The 19,246-nt window shown below is 32.2% G+C and overlaps 3 protein-coding genes across 7 annotated transcripts in view; 2 read left to right on the forward strand and 1 right to left on the reverse strand.

The window, feature by feature from the left end:
- LOC111624438 (microsomal triglyceride transfer protein-like) overlaps positions 1–11,437 on the forward strand; it is a 14,674-nt gene extending 3,237 nt beyond the window's left edge. The window contains exons 4-18 of the mRNA XM_023367277.1: positions 85–201; positions 279–424; positions 507–595; positions 673–749; positions 835–995; positions 2,154–2,316; positions 2,960–3,070; positions 3,504–3,716; positions 4,468–4,682; positions 5,938–6,035; positions 8,008–8,129; positions 8,208–8,402; positions 10,537–10,691; positions 10,796–10,966; positions 11,293–11,437. Of these exons, the coding sequence (XP_023223045.1) occupies positions 85–201; positions 279–424; positions 507–595; positions 673–749; positions 835–995; positions 2,154–2,316; positions 2,960–3,070; positions 3,504–3,716; positions 4,468–4,682; positions 5,938–6,035; positions 8,008–8,129; positions 8,208–8,402; positions 10,537–10,691; positions 10,796–10,966; positions 11,293–11,437 (2,178 nt within the window). The remainder of the gene's footprint in view (positions 1–84; positions 202–278; positions 425–506; positions 596–672; positions 750–834; positions 996–2,153; positions 2,317–2,959; positions 3,071–3,503; positions 3,717–4,467; positions 4,683–5,937; positions 6,036–8,007; positions 8,130–8,207; positions 8,403–10,536; positions 10,692–10,795; positions 10,967–11,292) is intronic.
- Positions 11,438–11,651: 214 nt separating this feature from the next.
- Positions 11,652–15,209, reverse strand: LOC111624432. 5 transcript variants are annotated; one of them, XM_023367269.1, is made up of 7 exons: positions 15,041–15,209; positions 13,871–13,981; positions 13,677–13,794; positions 13,557–13,606; positions 13,401–13,484; positions 13,087–13,245; positions 11,652–11,907 (listed from the first exon to the last, which is right to left on the reverse strand). In XM_023367269.1, the coding sequence occupies exons 2-7, from the start codon at positions 13,973–13,975 to the stop codon at positions 11,818–11,820; spliced, it is 606 nt and encodes a 201-aa protein (XP_023223037.1). In that variant the 5' UTR covers positions 13,976–13,981; positions 15,041–15,209; the 3' UTR covers positions 11,652–11,817. The 5 variants fall into 5 exon arrangements, with proteins under 5 accessions (XP_023223037.1, XP_023223033.1, XP_023223034.1 ...); XM_023367265.1 differs by lacking the exon at positions 15,041–15,209 and adding an exon at positions 14,223–14,582; XM_023367266.1 differs by lacking the exons at positions 11,652–11,907; positions 15,041–15,209 and adding exons at positions 12,705–13,022; positions 14,223–14,654.
- A 2,699-nt stretch (positions 15,210–17,908) lies between these two features.
- LOC111624440 lies at positions 17,909–19,230 on the forward strand. The gene is made up of 2 exons (XM_023367280.1): positions 17,909–18,652; positions 18,748–19,230. Exons 1-2 carry the CDS (start codon positions 18,292–18,294, stop codon positions 18,930–18,932), a joined length of 546 nt encoding a protein of 181 aa, XP_023223048.1. The 5' UTR covers positions 17,909–18,291; the 3' UTR covers positions 18,933–19,230.
- Positions 19,231–19,246: the final 16 nt, after the last annotated feature.

Consider the following 19,246-nt stretch of genomic DNA (forward strand, 5'->3'; position numbering starts at 1 on the left):
TATATATATTAATTTTTATTAATAAAACATCATTAGAATTTAATTTAAAATATTTATTGTAGTATATTTTTTTGTTTTTTCTAGTTAGATGCTTCTGGATACTGTACTGTATTGTACTATCCACAGAAAAATCATGTAAAAAAAGTTAAAAAAAATTGCCAGCATTCTACAAAAACAAAACAATTTCGACATCCAAATCAGGTAAAACGAAATTTACTTGGTTTTTGTTTATTTTAAAGCAATTTAAAAGATTTAAATATAATTTTTATTCCCTACAGATTCAAAACCTAGCATTACAACATGATAATGAGATTGTATATGAATTAGTTAAAAATTATTATGTTGTGAAAACAGCTCTTGGAAATGAAAAAGTGAAAATATATTTAAATGTCTGGAAAAATACATCAGTAATTATATTATCGCAGTATGTACACAAATTTTATTATTGACATTCAATTTTTATGAAGAAATCTGTGCTAGATTGTCATAAAATTTTCTCAAACTAGATCAAAGCTTACTCTTAAACAAGAAATACAAAATAACAACAAAGTGAAAGCTTTCAATGTAGATAAAGCAATATATCTTTTATCAAAAGGTAATTTTAATATAAAAATATTTTACATAATTTAAAAAAAATAATAATGTAAATAAATTTTTTTATTATATTTTTAGCCGCTCATACTCAATTTATTAAAGACACATTACTTACGGAACCTGATAATCAAATCTGCATAGAAAACTGTAAATCTGTGAGTAAATAAAGTCTTAATAATTATTTTTTAAATTTAAAACAGTATGTAATTTTAAATATTTTATATTATTGTTTTTTTTTAGTTACAAAATGTTCTCAAAGAATATCAACATTATTTAATACAAGATAATTTAGCTTCACTTAAATCAACAGTTGCATTTTTAAAAGTTCTTGAACAATTTCGATCTGTTTCTACTAAAGATATAACAGATGCATTAAAAAATCCTAAATATAAACAAATACTGTAAGTATGTTTTTAAAATTTTTATAAATTTGTTTACATTACTTAAAAAATTATTATACTATGACTTCTAACACAATACGACTTCTAACTTTAACACTGCGATGAGTAATAATAATCCACAAAAACCTTTATATAACAGTGTTGTGTCCGTTACAATATGCACTAACGTTTTCGACCTCCACCGAGGTCTTGTTTCCTCCTGGCCATTGGAACGATGATGTCTGAGATGTAAATAATGCGCGTATTGCATTTCATCTCTCCGCTTGTCCCAGTTCGAATTCTTCGAATAAGTATCTCCACACCTGCGCGATCGACTCTCCATCTTTAAAGTTGATACACAATGTTATATAAAGGTTTTTGTGGATTATTACTATGATTACACAAGAACAAATAAGTGAATATTTTCTTAAAGTCATCCACACTTAAATATGACTTGTTATGGGCAAAAAGGTTAGTGTTCATGAAGCATCTGTTAGACTGGATGTTGCTTTTTGGAGATTAGGAAAAACTGGCTAGACTTGCATAACTGATTATGTAACAAAGGAACAAATATTACACAAAAGATAACACTGACATGACACATGGAAGGTGAGCACTGAAAAGGTGAGAGTAAAACGAGGTCACCATCACCATCAGCTCCCCGATAGGTCAACAGCACCACCAACCTTTTATGTAACAGAAAAATATTTACAAAACATCACACAACGCATTGTACGTATCAGTCATATAATATTTAACAATGACTTCAATCATTGATTCCAACAGCATCATCCACTGTTAAAAGTGCATTGATTACTTCAGCAGAGTATGTTGTGTCCTCCTGCCATTATTATCAAACATATAGGCTACATATATTATTTTTGTGAATAATATTGTATATATAAAATGAGAAGAACAAAGAAAATTGGGTGGTAGAGAGAGTATCTAGAAGGAACAAAAATGCTGAAAAGTTTTGTAAATTTAAATGTCTGAAAAAAAGCATGCTGAACTTAGATCAGTGAAGATTAACCTGCTAACAAAGTATAAGAATTTTGGAAGGGAAGAAATTTAGGCTCCAATATTTTTTGGATAATGCTTTATAGAATATCTAAATTTTATTTCGTCATAATTAAATTTTTTAAATATATAAAAATAATTTTATTTATTGTGTTGTTCTAGACCTCAGCTTATTGATGTTTTAGCAGCAAGCCAAATAGAGCAGTCAGTCAAAATTGCTAGAGATACAATGAGCTATTTTAAAGAAGAAGATTTACCAGAAAGATTTTTACTTAGTCTTTCAACTGCATCCCATCCAAGTCATAATTTATTGAATGATCTCTTGGTATGAATAACCAAAAGTAAATATTTATATATATATATGTATTTTAAAGTTTCTTATGGTATATTAATATTGTATTTTATTATTAGCTTGCTTAATTTGTAATAATTTAAACAGAATTACCTAAAATATTATACAGTAGAGTCCCGAAAACTCGGCACTCGATAACCCGGCAGTCCGGATAACTCGGCCACACACTGGCAGGGTGAAAAAACCCCTAGTTCATTTTCATTATAGACAGATTTATGTTTCACAAAGTATTATTCTTAGGTCTGTCTTATCAGGTAAATTACTGTACACTGTGTATTCATTAATTTTCATTTTCATGTAGTAATGGCTCTATGTCTTCATAAAGTACATACTTTTCCTTTGTTTAAGGGTATTTGGGCAGTTTATTCTTTGTTGTATTCTCAAGCAAACAATACATACAAGTACAGTACAGTATTTTCTGAGAACTCCACACTCGTACTTATTTTTTTTTAATGCCATTCCCAATAACCTGGCATTTTCATAAACTCGGCCACCCTTCGGTCCACATTAAGCTGAGTTTTCGGGACTCTACTGTACCATAAATTTCATACTTTTGTATTAAGTAACAAATAATTTATTTTGAAAATGATTTGAATAATTTTTTCTTTTTTTATAGGAATTTTCAAAAATTAAATTTAAAAATGATAAATTAACAACTTCAGCATTAATGGCACTGGGTGCACTAACAAAATCATTTTGTAAAATGCACAAAAATAATGGAGATAAGGTAAAGAAATATTATAGTTTACTGATTTATTACTTTTGATATATTGATAATTACTTAAATTTAAAACATTTTAGCAATTATCAATACTACACATAATTTAAACATAATGCACAGCATATTAGTTTCTGACAGATTCACTATTCCAATAAAACACAACTCGTATCTCTAAACCTTTTACCGGTGTGCGTATCATCTCACCCTATAACAGTTACAAATGTTTTCGAACCATTACGGTTCTTCTTCAGGTGATGATCCCCTAACAGAATGCAGTTCAACAATGTTACGAAATACAGTCCGAAACGATGTCCCAACCCGATGACGTCACTACGGACTATTCCAATAAAAATTTGAAACAAATAATATTTAACTTAATATTAATCAATCATTAATTTATCATGTTTTATTTAACTATATTAATTAATTTTTAAACTAGCTAGTACAAGAAATTCAAGATTTTCTTACAAAGAAATTACAAGAATGCGATGATGAAAATTGTGCATTGATGTATCTCCATGCTTTAAAAAATGCAGCACTGCCAAATACTATACCAATTCTTTTGAGATATGTTATGAGAAATAGTAAAGCTTCTTCAGTAGCCATGATGGCTATTAAAGCTGCTGCTGAAGATCACATTTTGAATGATGAAGTAAGATTTTTCATTTATATTCAGAGTATTGTTAAAAAAGAATATGTCACATATATAATAGCTTTTGTTTTGAAATCAGAAAATCTAATTTTATTTGCTGATTTTATTGTCTTTAAAAAACTTTAATGTATTTTATAAATATTGCACACCCCAATAGCAATGCATGTATTTTTCTGCCAATTCCCCATCCCCGCTAGTTACCCTTTAAGATGTTGCTATGCAGTACTTAGTATTGTAGAAAAGCCTCAATCTCTCTGCTCTTCAGATTTTGTAGTATCATAGAACTTACTAAGGTTCTAAAGGTAAGAAGTTGAAGGACAGTGAGATTAAGGCTCTTCTGCAGTGCTTAGAAGTCCTACAGAGCAGCAGCTAAAGGGATAGTTAGTCTGAATTTTAACTTCTAGCACTGAAACAATTCATTTGAAAGGCTATTTTTATAACACATTTTACGTCTCTAGAGCACACTGTAAAAATATTGCCTCTTTCATACAGAATACCTTCTATATATCTTTTTATTAAGTACAGTACACTTGTACAGTATGTGCAAATCAGATCAAACAATAAAAAAATAGTTATACCTTAATATTTTTTGAAACAATATTTTGTGTATTATTTAAAATGAAGTATTCTGATTTCAAAACAATTTATCATATATAAATTGATCTTGATCTGTAATGATTATTTAAATATATATCCATAAAAAATAATTTGTTTTTGTATCAGATTTATTTAAAACTTTTTCTTTTATTAGAATAAGTTGTTGCTAAAGAAAATCTATCATCAGTTATGGAAATACCAAGACAGCACAACTCGCATCATTGCTGCTGAACTTCTTATTAAAGGGAACACAGGAAAGAGTGATTTAGAGGAATTACTTTTATCTTTAGCAAATCAAGATAATCCTGAATTATCTACATTTATTCATGCAAAATTAGAAGAAATTAGGGAAAATAATCATACTTTAAGGTAAAATTAAAATGTATTTTTAATATACTCTTTTTTTACATTTAAAATCATACTTTCTTAATCTTATTTTCTTAATATTATCTTATCTACATCAATGTTCTTCCAAAGATAGTTTTAACTATCTTAAATTTCCACCAACCAGTTAAAAAATATAGCATTCAAATTACAACCCACCACACTGGGAAATACGTAATAATGAACACAGAACCAATATAGCATTTGTATTTTTATTTATTTATACACTGATCCCCATGCTCTGTGAACTTTGGTGTGGAAGCTGAGAGATTATTAATAGAAAGAGGATTTGTCAACTTCCTCTGGAACATTTTATCATCCACTGCCATATTTGTGTGTCTGGTACTTTTCAGCCCACTGCTTCCACACTCGCATCACTGTCGTGGCATTATGCCCCATACAAGTTGCAATTTCATGATAAGAAAATCCCTCTTCACACGGGCCAGTCATTCTCCCCCATACAAACTCCATAATCTGCTCATATGGTGTCTTTTGTCATTGACGAGGCATAGTGACTTCTCATGAAATGTTTACCACTGGCAGACAATGATACACTACTTCCAACTTTCCACTACTGTTCTCTATTTATACGACCGTTTACTGGGCACTTCTCTGCCATGCATGCACTATCACTCTGATATCATTTACATGTCATACCTTGCTTTTCATTTCCTGTAAGTTTCAGTTTATTTGCATGATTCCTTCATGGTGTTGCAATTTTTACAAACATGAGTGTACAGTAATACCCCGAACTTACGCGATAGGTGGGACCGAGCGATAACCGCGTAAGTCAAATCTGTGTAAGTCGGAGTATAATTTCGCAATTTGTGTAAAATCCAAGTCAGATATATGTAAGCTAATAAATGTTCTCGTTAATCTTATCTCGTCTTTTGATTCGTTCACGGTTACAAGAAATCACCAACAAGAGTTTCTCAAGTCTCCGTAGATATAACAAACACAGAAATAAATAACACAAAATAAATTGTAGCTATGTGTCGATTCCACGCGACATGTCCGAACACGTAAGCTGAACAATAGTGTGGAGGGAGTGAGTAATCAAGAGTTGCATGTTGCTGAAACAAGATGAATCGACGAGATTTGAAAATTGCGTAACTCCGGGTTCGCGTAAGTCAGGGTAGCGTAAGTCAAGGTATTACTGTATATGTAAATTGATAAATATATAATTGAGGTTTAAAGTTTTAAATATTGTTTAATAATTTAGTAATTTAATTCTTTACAGAAATTTATTGAATGAAATTTTGAAGAATTCTACAATAAATAATTATTATAATATTGCACAGAAAGGATCATCTGCAGCTTTTAAAAGACTAATTGCAGGTTAGTTTTCTTGAAAACAAAACATTTTATTTTCAGGAATAATACAAAGGTATGCTTTTCAAACTGAATTATGATTTTGTAAATTATTATTACAGATTGAGAGAAAAATGAGCTTCATATTTTCATTGTAAATTCTATCAATACATAAATGTTAAAAACAATACATTTTTATTAGAAGAATTATATGTATAATTGATATTAGGAAATTGTATAAAGAAAAAAGTTTGAAAATGTTCATTTAAAAATTATTTCTTTACATATTTATGTTAAAAATTATTGTATAAATTATTTTATTTGTATTAAGGTAAGCCATGTTACGGGGTTAATTAATTAATTAATTAATTAATTTTGCATTCCTTGTCATTTTTGAGTTGACAAAGCCCATCTTTTGTGTTCACAAAATTTAAAATCTTTGAGTACATCCAAACAAATTAATTCACAACACAAAAATTTAAAGTTCTCAGAACAGAAATTCAAACTTTTTCAATGCATCCAATTCTAAGGAGATACTTATAGTTCAAAGCAGACAGCATCTGCTTGGGGCAGCAGCACAGTACATTTTCAGGGTGATATTTCATGAAACACAATTAAGAAATTACAATTAAAATTTAAAAAATTTGTATTTTGTGTTTAAAATAATTAAAAAAAACTATTTTTCTTACCCAATTTTTAAAAGTAAGGAGGCAGCAAATAAAACTGTTTTGATTGGGATGGCAAAAAATCTAGACCAGTCCCAATCACTCCTCAACAGACTGAAAAGTGTATAACTTTTGAAAATAATTCTCTTTCCTGTAGTCTTTTCTAATTATATGTAAAAGTGTTTGCTCCAGTGAACTACATAAGACAAAATGGCTAACTTCTCATTCTCTCTTCCAAATTTCTCCAACATGAAATTTACTAATAGTTACTCCAAAAAATAAGCTTTTCATGAATTCAAAACAAAATTTTTAGATGACGTTTTATCATTTTTAAATAGAAATTAGATAGATTGTTTCCCTTAAGCAAAACAAACTAAAATTATCCATGTATCAATTCCTAATACTCTGAGAGACCAAATTAAAATCCATCTCAGATCCTTAGGAATTTTTCTAAATGATCTGGTCTGGAAATATCTGGATGCTAATCTTGAATTATGTGAGTAACACAAGTGTTGAGAATATCATGTGGCATTCGCTGAATGAGTTTGTGACATGATACTCTGAGTATATTTGTTGCCATCCACATAACTTGAGACTAGGCATCCTGGTCTGAAAAATTTCCTAAATATATCAGGTTCATCCCTCACTACGTGACCATCCCATTCTGAATTCGACCAAATCCAGAAAGCCCACAAAAAGTGATATCGGAATAAATTGCAATACAGTAATACCCCGTACTTACATGATAGGTGGGACCGAGCGATAACCGTGTAAGTCGAATTTGCGTAAGTCGGGGTATAATTTCGCAATTTGTGTAAAATCCAAGTCAGGTGTATGTAAGCTAATAAATGTTTTCGTTAATCTTATCTCATCTTTGATTCGTTTACGGTTACAAGAAATCACCACATAGAGTCTCTCGAGTCTCCGTAGATATAACAAACACAGAAATAAATAACACAAAATAAATTGTAGCTATGCGTCGATTCCGCACGACACGTTCGAACATGTAAGCTGAACAATAGTGTGGGGGGAGTGAGTAATCAAGAGTTGTATGGTGCTCAAACAAAAGACAAATTGACGAGATTTGATAATCGTGTAACTCTGGGTTCACGTAAGTCGGGGTAGCGTAAGTTGAGGTATTACTGTATATTTATTATTTACTGTTAAATTAAGTCTCATTATATATGTCAAACTCTTAAGAGTATTAAATGAAGGAAGTAATTTAATTTCTGCGGTGTAAAAAATTAATAAATAAATAAATTTCAAAATTTACGATTGATACTTAAGAATGTAATTAAATTACAAATGATGAAATATATATTTTTAAATTTTAGTTGGGGATACAGCAAATTTTACATTTGGCGTCAATATGGAAATGATACCGGGAGGTATGTTAAAGAGAAGTACATTTGATTTAATTTTAAGCACTTATGAAGAAGAATTAAAACTTCTCAGTGTAAGTAACTTTGTAATTGTATAAATATTGTGTGAATTACACTGTAGCAAATTTAATGATGGTTCTTAATTCTACTAGATTGGATTATTTACTAATGGATTTGGAAGTAATTCTGATGATAATGCAGATATTCCAGTAGAAGATGAAACAGCCGGAATGGAACTAAATATATTTGGAGTCAATCTTCGTCCTTTCACATTTTTTACTGGTAGAGGAGAATTAATGTCACACGTATGGTCTGGCACTGCAAGTGAACAGACTCCTATAATTCAGGTAATTACAATACTTAATAATGATTTTCAAAACATTTTATAAATATTTTATATAAAACATATATTTTTATTAAATGTTTATTATAAACGATTGTATAATTTTCATACAAATTAGTAAATTGAATAGATCAATCAAACAAAAAGTGATAAATTCTCAGTGTAAAATATAAATTAGGTGGTCTTTTCAATATACCAATAACTGAGCATTAATCAGTTGCAGAGCCTTTCTAAGCTCATCTTAAGTACAGGGCATCATGTAAATGCACAGATATGCAATCTATGCATTCACATGCTTATCAAGTATATCATGACTTCAAACCTCACTTCACAGATAGAATAATTGTCTTTTCATAAAAATTGTCTAAGCACATTAAACACCACAATAGTGGTACATAAAATATCACACTAGACCATGGTACTTTTTACCAACAAAATAGCACAAATATTATGGTTTTTAACAGTACAGTAAGACCCTGCTTTGTTGTCTAGGAACGCATCCCCTGCGTTCCTAGACAACAAAGTGCTGAGCGAAACAGCATTAAACAAGGTCATTTTAACATAGTAAATAGGGATAGGGGAACATGTGACCAAAAATAAACAAATTTTACTTTAATTTTAAGTTATTTTTATATTAATTTGTATAATATATATTAAATAACACATAAACAGGCGCACAGAAATGTAAAGTTCATTTTTTGTGATGAAGATCCTGGCTCTTCTGAAATTCTTGTTTTTNAAATTTTACTTTAATTTTAAGTTATTTTTATATTAATTTGTATAATATATATTAAATAACACATAAACAGGCGCACAGAAATGTAAAGTTCATTTTTTGTGATGAAGGTCCTGATTTTTCTGAAATTCTTGTTCTTTTGCAATAAAGTCGTAAAGTTTCATTTGTCGCTTTTTTCTTTCCTTAAGCAAATGTCGGTAGCAGAAGATGGCATCCAAAATGCCTTGTTTTTCTTTTGCACTCCTTCAAAATCTGGATCATTCGCTCCAATTTAATCGATGATTTCAGTTATGGTTACCAAACTTTTACTAAAGAAATCTGTAGAGAAATTTTTTGGGTTCTTCATTTTCAGGATCTCTATTTTCCAGTTTCACATGAATTCCATGTTCTGCCAGTTCTTGAAGATCGTCATTCATAAGGCTCTAACCAGAAACCTGCTGTTACTCCTCACTATCCCATTCGTCTACATCTCCAGGTCCTGCTGTATCGATTAGGTTGAATTTGATCAACCTAACGATATAGTGATAGGCTCTTCTCATTGAGAATTCTTAGATACCTTTAGCCATAACTTCTTCCATGCATTTATCAGTTAATTCTTGCCAAGCGAAGCTGATATTGCCTATGGCATCCGTGATGTTATATTTTTTCCAAAATTACACCAAACAAACATAGATTTAAAGAAAGTACACCTTTTTTGCCACCTTTTGCTGATTGGTTCATGTTTGTAAATAACTGTATTATATACGAATCTTAAAATGCCATGATAATTTAAATCAGCATAAATTTTGAGCTTTTTTTAGGCTTTGAGCAGACGGCATTATATCGAATCAGCATTAAGCAAGGCAGCGCTAAGCAGGGTCTTACTGTATATTGAAATTTATAAAATTGATTAAACTATATTATATAGATTTGGGATCATCTGTTAATTACATTTACAAATTTTGAGCCACTTTTGACCCCTTCCTCCCTGTTTGAACAGATGAACCTCTCTCCCCTTTATTGATTGCAAAGTTCTGTAAATATTCTCCGAGTTTCTTCACTGGTAAGTACACTTATAAGAACAAATTTGTACGCCATTAATACCACACTAAAATAAATCCATGCAGATGTTCTTTTCTCAACCCTTAAACTGTACACGTAAGTAGGGGATGGCCCATTCAAATTTAATTTGTAAAAAGTATAATAATATTTTCTTTAATTGTCTAATATTAAAATTTCTATAACAAATTGAAGTTTTATACGTTAACAGTTTTGTAAATTTGAAAATATAAAGAAAATTTTAGCTGTATTTTCTTCATAATTTTAACCTTTATTATAAAGTTTAGCAAAACACATTAAGAATATAAAAATTTGTTATACTGTAGAATAGAAATTTAAAAATTTCTTAATCATTTTCTTTTAGGGAAATTATTTATTTATGGATTCATCTGAATTATTTGGTCTTCAGAATGGATTATTAATTGATATAAATTTAAAAGGAGTTCTTTCACTTGATTTATCAGGTTCTATTCAGATCTCATTATGGAATAAGAATGCTCATTCAGTACTTTTAGTCAAGTAAGTTTTATTATAATAATATAAAATTAAATTTAGGAGAAAAATGTATTTTATTTTAAATACAATAATTACATAATACATAAAAATCACTTCAAATTTTGTAGCGCATCTGTCTTGATGATTCAGTCAGTTCAAGTGGATACATCTTACGCCAAAAGTCGTATAGATTATACAATGGGAGGAGAATCTTTATTAGATATTACAACTAATTTAGATTTTTATGAAAAACCATCAAAATTATGCATTCAAGTTCAACAACCGCATTCTACTTTCAGGTAAAGGTTTTAAAGAATACAAAATATTTTTTAAGTACAGTTTTCCCAATAAAATTTACATATTTCATACCATTTAATTTCATCCCCCTCCATTAATATTAAATTCCATTGGGAACACTTTGAATGAATTAATTACACATTGATCTTCAGATAAATCAAAGATCATTAATTATTCATTTTATAGCATTTCAGAAAGTTTATTGCATTTAATAATTGCATAAATATATTATTTTGTTAATATTTTATGTATTTCCATTAGATAAATATAATATGTATAGATTATAATTTACATTATACACTTTTATAAGAGAATATGATATTTTTAGGCAAAACGTCCGGAAGATGGAGAGCGTACCGGGCAGTCAACATCTCATAAGAACATTAAGAAAGAAGATATTTTACATTCCTGGAAAATCATTTGCATTGCACAAAAAGAATTATTTAGCATGTGCAGCTATGTTAGAGTCTTAAATATGTAAATAATTATATTAAATGAAAAATAATTTATTTTTGAAATACGTTATTATAAATAAAGGCCAGTGTTTGTCATTATAAGCATCTTGTCATGGAAACGTATTATGTCTCTTTAATCTTATTATTTTGAATGATTCAAAGAATGATAAAAAGACTATATAAAAACTCATGGTTACGTAAAATATTAAACTTCATAAATACATGTTAATTCAATGAAAAAAAATTTAATAGTCAAATTCCTAGCAAAAGTTTTTCAGTAGTCTGTGACCAAAACGGCTTATAAATTTTTTTCTATTGAATCTACGTATAATACAAAATGAAAAGAAATAGATAATTGGTCCAAAAGACAGTAAACTTTTAACACAAAAAAAAGGAAGTTATGAAATTTCTAAGTATTTTTGGTCTATTTTGCTTAGTTTTTTCTTCAGATAGTGCAACTTGAGTAGAAGTCGACAAATGTGCTTGTCCTGAAAAGAAAAAGTGATTTAAAATATGGCATTTTCCGCTATATTCATCAGGTTTATAATCTGTTTTCCAAAACTTCTTTTATAAAAAAAAACAAAAAAACTCTAAAAACATAATGTTAATATCTTCACAGAAAGTAATTAAAAAAATATCTCTTAAACAGTCAATTAAAGTTAATCTTGTATTTATAATGGGATTGTAAAAATTAGTTGCCAAAAGTCTTAAACAATCTAGGCTTTTACTTAGGGCACTTTCAGGAGTCTCATACATACACAAATATATGTTTGTGTATACAAAGTTTAGTCCAGCATTCCAATAGCTAGAATCTTTAGTTTGTATCATAAATACTGGCTTTACATATTTTATAATAATAATAATAAGGGGTTTTTGCAAGTTCATTTTCATTTATAGCCTTAGATAATCTGAAACTGTCACAAATTTTAATTGCATTGAAATAACAAGGCTGGTGCAATAGGTGCATAGGAACAGACACAGAGGAAGCTTCAAAATGGAAGTACAAAAAGTTGTCAATGGTATTATAGCATTATAGTTTCTTGATTAAAACTTCATTGAAAAAAATAAAGAAAATGGGAATAATAAGTAAAAATTGATAATAAAATGATGTGGTGTATAATTATTATAAGAATGTGACAAATGTTTCTATCAAAATAATGTTTCGTGGCTTATAATTCTAGAAAAAATAATTATAAACAATAATTCTCTGTAAATATTATTTCAAAAATATTCAAATTGCATCCTGGATAATTTAATCTTTTAAATATTTCTATTTTTCACAAAAGATTATTTTTCCAAATGTATTAACATATAAAGAAAGTAAAAAATTTTTGTATACATTCTTTCATATAATAATAATAAAATTATTATTATTCCATTCTTTTAAAATCGAATTCGCTCAACTTCCTTTTTGTACAAATTGAATATCTTCCTTGTCCTCTCTTCACTATAGAATCCAAACTTCTCTTTTCTTAGATGAAATATACATTTCAAGAAACATTCCATGATAAGGAAATTTCCTCCATCAAAGAAGAATCTTTACTTTTAAAAATTGGATAGTTGTTTTGTTCACAGTCTTTTTGAAAGCCGAATATTTATTTTTCTTTTAAAAACAATCTCCGGATTCAAATTTAATGTATTCACAGCAAACTATACTGAATTCTTACCTGACAATGATGTTTGTTTTGAAAAAGTAGACTGGTATTACTATACTCTGTTTCCCCACAAGCAATTCTATGAGGATGGCACTGGTCTTTTTTTGATACTTCTTTATCATCTGTCCATTTCCATTCCTCTTTCGATTCCTTCATCTCTATTTCTAGAACCTATAAGAGTATTATTGGCATTAATTTCTTGCTTATACGTTAAAAAAATTCGAATATCATAGTTTCCTCCCAGTTGAACCAAAGATCAAACAAATAATTCTTATTTATTCATGCACCAAACTTAGATTTAGCGCAAAATGAAAGTTTCAGTTCACCTGTTGGTCTTTTCCTCCTCTTCTTCCTCCTCCTCCTCCTCCTCCTCCTCCTGAATTGACTCGGTGATATCGTGACTTTGATTCCTGGAAGAGACTGGTACTATTTAAATCTGCATCCATTAAGCCAACACAAGTTATAATTACGTTCCTACTTACGGTCTTATTGGAAATTCTAAATGGTGTGTATCGGGTGGTCCACTGACATTCTGAAAATAAAGAAAATTTCATGGCGATCCGTTTTGTGGTTTCGACAGAAAATACGAATAAAAATCTCACTAGAGCAAAATGAATTCGGATTTTTCGTTCTGAGTTCGAGTTCTCGTTGAAGACGATGCTTTTCTGCTGTCAGTTTGCAATTCTCTTCGGCCAGAAACACCAAATCGCGATCTCTAGCCTAAAATGTTAAACAATAAAACTTAGATGAATGGATAAAATTGAGCGATTAGACTTTAAATAGCAAGAGCACCAACTCTTATAATCAGATTCTTATCTCTTGTCAAATTCAAATGCTGGTTTGGTTCTTCAGAAGAATGCCCATGTGAGGGGCAAAGAATGGAAGTAAGAGAATTTTCCATTAGAATCTAACACAAAGAAAGAAAAATTTTAAATATATATTATTATATTAAAATTGGTTTTCTAAACTTTCCTCCTGTGGGTACTATAAGAGGGTCTTTTTGTTATTATTATTAAAAGCAAGCCCATTATGGGTCGGAAGTTCGTATATAGTTAATCGGGGGCCTCCTGCCCATAAGCTTTCCGGATCTATCTTAATTACAATTTTTTCAATTGCAACCCAATCAGCCAAAAACGTTTTCGAATTACCATTGGCCTTCTTCGGTTGGAATTCAAACTTAAAAAGAATGTAAAAAGAAAAAAAAAATTCGAAAACATACTAAACGCAACGGAAATAATTTAAATGAAAAAGAACGGGGGGGAGTTCTAAATCAATAGAACATTTATTACATGGGACACATAAATGGAAAGTTAATTAAAGTTCATATAAAGATTTCCATAACGTGTCAGCATTTATACCATTGAAAATTGTTAGACATGGCATCATTTTGTAACGCCATGCCTAACAATTTATACAGTATAATACAACGTCGGGGCCGTTGAGAGGGAGGGGAACTGGGAATTTGTCTCAGTTTGTCCAAGTTTCCGTAAAACTTTCCCCGTCTTCGGACGTCCAACAAAACTCGACCCCTTTCAAAATCTTTATCGCTTTATGAATAATAAAATGCATAAACTGCGTAAAATTTAATGAAATGAAACGGTCGTTCATTGAAGTTCAACTCCTCCCCCCCCCTTGTCCGAAATATCATAACGTCTTCCCCCCTTTCTAGTGTGGACGTCATTTATAGACAGTCCATAAAAAAATATTCTACACATTTTGTCTGTTCAAAGTCGGCAAATGGGGCTCGCTAAGACGACGAGTGACCCCCGTACAAGCTGTCATTGACACTTAGTGTATTTCCAGTGTAATTTCAACACTTAAGATAATTACATACTGTTAAATACTGTACGGCGCGTTCGCAATGTTTTCATTTAACTAGAAACATTTAACACTTTCCTGACACGGTAAACGTATATATCAATTAATTTTAAATATATTAAAAATAACATTTTTAAAATCCACTCACAGCTTTCTTCTTTCGCACGTTCGAATAACGGTCGTTTGTAGAATAACGGTTTTCGAATTTTTAAAATTAACTTAACTGAAAACGAAAATTGTGTTTTGCATGTTTTATATTTTTCTTTAATTGATAAAATTTTAAAAAGTCAATTTATATGAAAATATATCCTGTTAAAATGTTAATTAAAACTTCTATCGTTAATTTTCTAAAGCCCTCTAGTGACCACGAACTAGTTATTGATAATCAAAGTTTAGGACCTTCAACAGGGCTAACAAATTAACCTGATCTTGCATCCATGCCTGCCTGCTACAACTGTGAAACACCCTACGACCATTGCGGCCGGATGGCCGAGTGGTCAAGGTGGCAGCCCATCACTCTGGGGGAACCGGGTTCGAATCCGAACGGGTCGAAAAAAACCCCAGGAATTTTTCGGGGGATGGTCCGTTCGGATATGACGGGCCCCATCCCTCACCATCCGGCAGTCCTATTGTGGGCCTGACCGAACCCATAATGGGCTTGCAAAAAGAGGCCCTCTTAGTGCCCACAGGGCGGAAAGAGTTAAAAAAAACCCTATGACCATTGAGCCGTCACCAGCGAACGACCTTCTTTTTCTTCTTTTTTTTATATACTCTTTCCGCCCTGTGGGCACTAACAGGGCCTCTTTTTGCAAGCCCATTATGGGTTCGGCCAGGCCCACAATGGGGCTGCCGGGTGGTGAGGGACGGGGCTTGTCATATCCGAACGGACCATCCTCCGAAAAATTCCTGTGGATTCCTTGACCCGTCCGAATTCGATCCCGGGTCCCCCCAGAGCACTAGGCTGTCACCTTGACCGCTCGGCCATCCGTCCAATGACCCTCTGGCACGAGATGCCAGGGTCATTGGCCGGGATGCCAGGGTGGTAGCGGTAAGTCCCAAAAACATAGTCTTAATGGCTTAGCCAGAAGGATAAGCTAGGCCAAAGCTTACAGCCAAGAGGCCTCGATCAAAGGCAAGGTGCGGAAGTTTCCCAGGCCCTAGAACTGGTGAAACAGACCGCTTACAGATACACAAACCCTGCACCTTGATCTTAGCCAAAATGCCTACAAGCCAACTAGTTACTACCAGATAATGTCTAATTTACACCTAAGGAATATATATATTTTTAATTCTGTCCGCCCTGTGGGCACTAAGAGAACCTTTTTAGCAAATCATTGCGGGTTCGGCCGGGCCTACCCCGGAACGACATATCCGGACAAACCCCCCCGAAAAATTCCTGTGGTTTTTCGACCCGTCGGGTTCGTTTCGGGCCCTCAAGAGTGGTAGGCTATGCACAGAAGCGATATTTTAATGCAAGGACTTTGCGTCTATATGTCGCAGCATCAGTAAGCATCCGGTGGTTGCAATTAGAGTACTGTATCTGTTTAAAGTGCTCTGTAGCTACAACGAATAAACAGAATGGCATCAAAATTTGTATTCAAGTCACGGGGAGAAGAATTACGTGAAAATCTTGTTTTAAAATGTACGCCCTTCAACATAAAACATTAGATCCACAGCCTGAAAGTTATTCGTTTATTCGCGACATTTGAAGATGTCGCTGACAGTTGAGTTTCGAAACGGATTACCGTCGTTTTAGGTCAAAAAGTCCATGCTGGCTGCAGAATGCAACGTCTGGGGAACGTTGAATTATGTTGTATTTTAAAGCCGCTAGCTTGGAAACGCCTCTTCAATTGACTTTAGCTATGAAGTGACCCCTTCCTTGGTGAAATGATGTCGTAACAACTGCTACCCCGATCTTGAGATATGAGGCAGAGCGACATCTTGCATAAAAATTCTCATCCAGGCATTCTCTGTGTGTCATTGCATCCGATAACATATAAAGTTTGACAATTACATCTAATACATTAGGCAGAGTGAGAGGCATGTTTTACCATTTTTTAAGAATATAGGTATGCACTTCCGACACTCAACTTTTTCCCCCTCCCTGCTGGAAAAAACACGATTTATGTGACACATTCTGGGACTAAATATTTTTCGCCTAATCTCTCCGCCTTGAATACTTCACGTACAAATTTTGGTGTCATTCTGCTTATTCATTGAAGCTACAGAATGCTTTAAACAGATACACTTTAATTGCCACCACCTTGCACACGGAAGCAATGAGATAATGCACCCGTACGAGACTCCCGAAATGTTCCGGAACCTCACTAAATTCGTTAATGTTTATTACATTTTTTTAAAATAAAAGGAACAAATAATAATAATATCGGTAATGAGAAAGAATACCTTTACTCAGAAACACGACAAAAGACTAGACAATGCACGTCCCATTTCCGATTTCTGCAACCTCACACACATGACGAATTGCTGCAGAAATGACTCTTACATTTGCTTCCATGTTTTTTAAAGACTGCATTCCTGCGTAAATATCTCTTATTTAGCTGTTAGGTCTGTTTTATAATTGTCAGAAAGAGGAATCCACATGATATAGTGATATTTTGGTGGTGGAACCGTCAGAGGTGATATGCATGTGCTGTTTCTACTGTACAATTGTTTCACAATTAATTAGAGGATTCCTTAAGGTGTTTCTATTGGTTCGTACACACGGATACTGGTTAAAATCGATAGTAAAACTAAGTTTGTTATTTGAAGCCATCTTACCAGAATGCTTTACACTCTTCCGATTGGCTGAAATGTTTAAGGATCCACTAATTTCAAGCATGATTTTACATGATTATAAAACAATTGCCAAAACAGAAAACTTGTAAATGCGTTGCAAAACCGTATCCACTTGTTTTCTACATTGCAAAGGGTGATTGTGAAGCAGGCTTTAGTCTCCTGAAGAAAAGCTGGTAAACTCCACTTGGTCAATCTGTTGGACGGGTGTGAACCCACGAATGATTAACACTACTTAAACAGTGTCCAATGAATATCCATTCTGATGAGCACCAGTTTGGGTGGGAAAATTCCACCCGGTGGTTTCCTTTATAAGTGATAAAATTACATTAGATATTAGACTTAGTGCAGTTTTCAAGGCTGCATTGTACAGTACTGTACATGGTGATAAATTGATAATGTGCTGGATGATATCAAATGGAGTACGAGGAAATCACAGATATGGAGGACCCGAAATCCTATTTAAGCATTGGGTCAAGGGCTGCTTTGCTGAATATTCTGCCAAGCTTTTTGCAAGAGAAAAATGGAAATTATATTGAAGGGTAATTTCTGTAGAAGACGTGTACTGCTTTTCTCACGTTTCAGTCAAACAGGTATTATCCTATGCGTGTCTTTAATATATTTCCAGTCCAGTACATAGCAAACGAATTTCGAGTAAAAAGGTTTCATTGTCTACAGGCAAGCGCCAAATCCGACAAAGGGCGCCGTTTTTCAGCCGAGATGGCTGCTGAAACAGGTAACTGTGGTGCTCGTGTCGAAGAGAGCACGCAAGCACAGGTTATATCGAAAAGCCACGCTATGTGTTGCGTGGTAGGCTGCACTTCCACAGCATTACCTGGACTTATAAGCTTACATGTATTCCCGAAGTGTTCAAAGCTAAGAAAACTACGATCTTTAGAGAAAATGCTACCCTCAACAAATGTTGATAAAAGGAGTGCTCATGCTGCAGCTCGAGCAGCTTCAGGTAATGTTGCTAAATGTCTGTTAAACATAGAATATGGTTTACATAAGAGGAGTTGCTCAATATTTAAGTGGGTTTTTTTTTTTACCTGCTATCAGGAGACACTGGGAAGAGGACCGATCGTGAGGCTGAGAAAGAATTAACAGCAGCTGAAATGTTGTTGGAGCTGAGCTCAGTTAAAGAAGTTAAAAACAGCAGAAGTGTCATTGGAGCTAAGCTCGGTCAACAAAACATCAGAGGAAGATGGACAATCCAGAGTTTTTACCACCTCCACATCACATGAAGTTTTGCATAATATTGTGTTAAGTTCAGAACAACCTACACTTGTCACCATGATTCAAACACACAGACAGCTCTATGCATTTACTGGAATACAAACGTTTGACTTGTTGAATGATATTGTTAAAGCTGGAGAACCCCTTGACAAAAATCAGCAGCTTTTATCATTCCATGATAAAGTACTGTTAACTCTTTGCAAGTTAAAATTAAACATTACCTTCACTTGCATAGCTCTCTTATTTAAAATTCCTGAAAGTACATGCAGAAGATATTTCAAAGAAACATTAATTGTATTGGAGGCAGTTTTAAAAAGTGCAA

This window comes from Centruroides sculpturatus, unplaced genomic scaffold (genome assembly GCF_000671375.1).
Source record: "Centruroides sculpturatus isolate CEXI.00-Female unplaced genomic scaffold, Cexi_2.0 scaffold397, whole genome shotgun sequence".
NCBI classification, from domain to species: Eukaryota; Metazoa; Arthropoda; class Arachnida; order Scorpiones; family Buthidae; genus Centruroides; species Centruroides sculpturatus.

Coding starts and splice junctions, on each gene's coding strand:
- LOC111624432 (XM_023367265.1), bottom strand. CDS start 14,291: ATGTTTTCGAATTTTTTTTTTCTTTTTACATTCTTTTTAAGTTTGAAT. Junction 13,795..13,870: donor ATAAGAATCTGATTATAAGA/GTTGGTGCTCTT, acceptor TTAACATTTTAG/GCTAGAGATCGCGATTTGGT. Junction 11,908..13,086: donor AAAACAAACATCATTGTCAG/GTAAGAATTCAG, acceptor TTTTCTTTTCAG/GACAAGCACATTTGTCGACT.
- LOC111624440 (XM_023367280.1), top strand. CDS start 18,292: ATGCGTGTCTTTAATATATTTCCAGTCCAGTACATAGCAAACGAATTT. Junction 18,653..18,747: donor TGCAGCTCGAGCAGCTTCAG/GTAATGTTGCTA, acceptor ACCTGCTATCAG/GAGACACTGGGAAGAGGACC.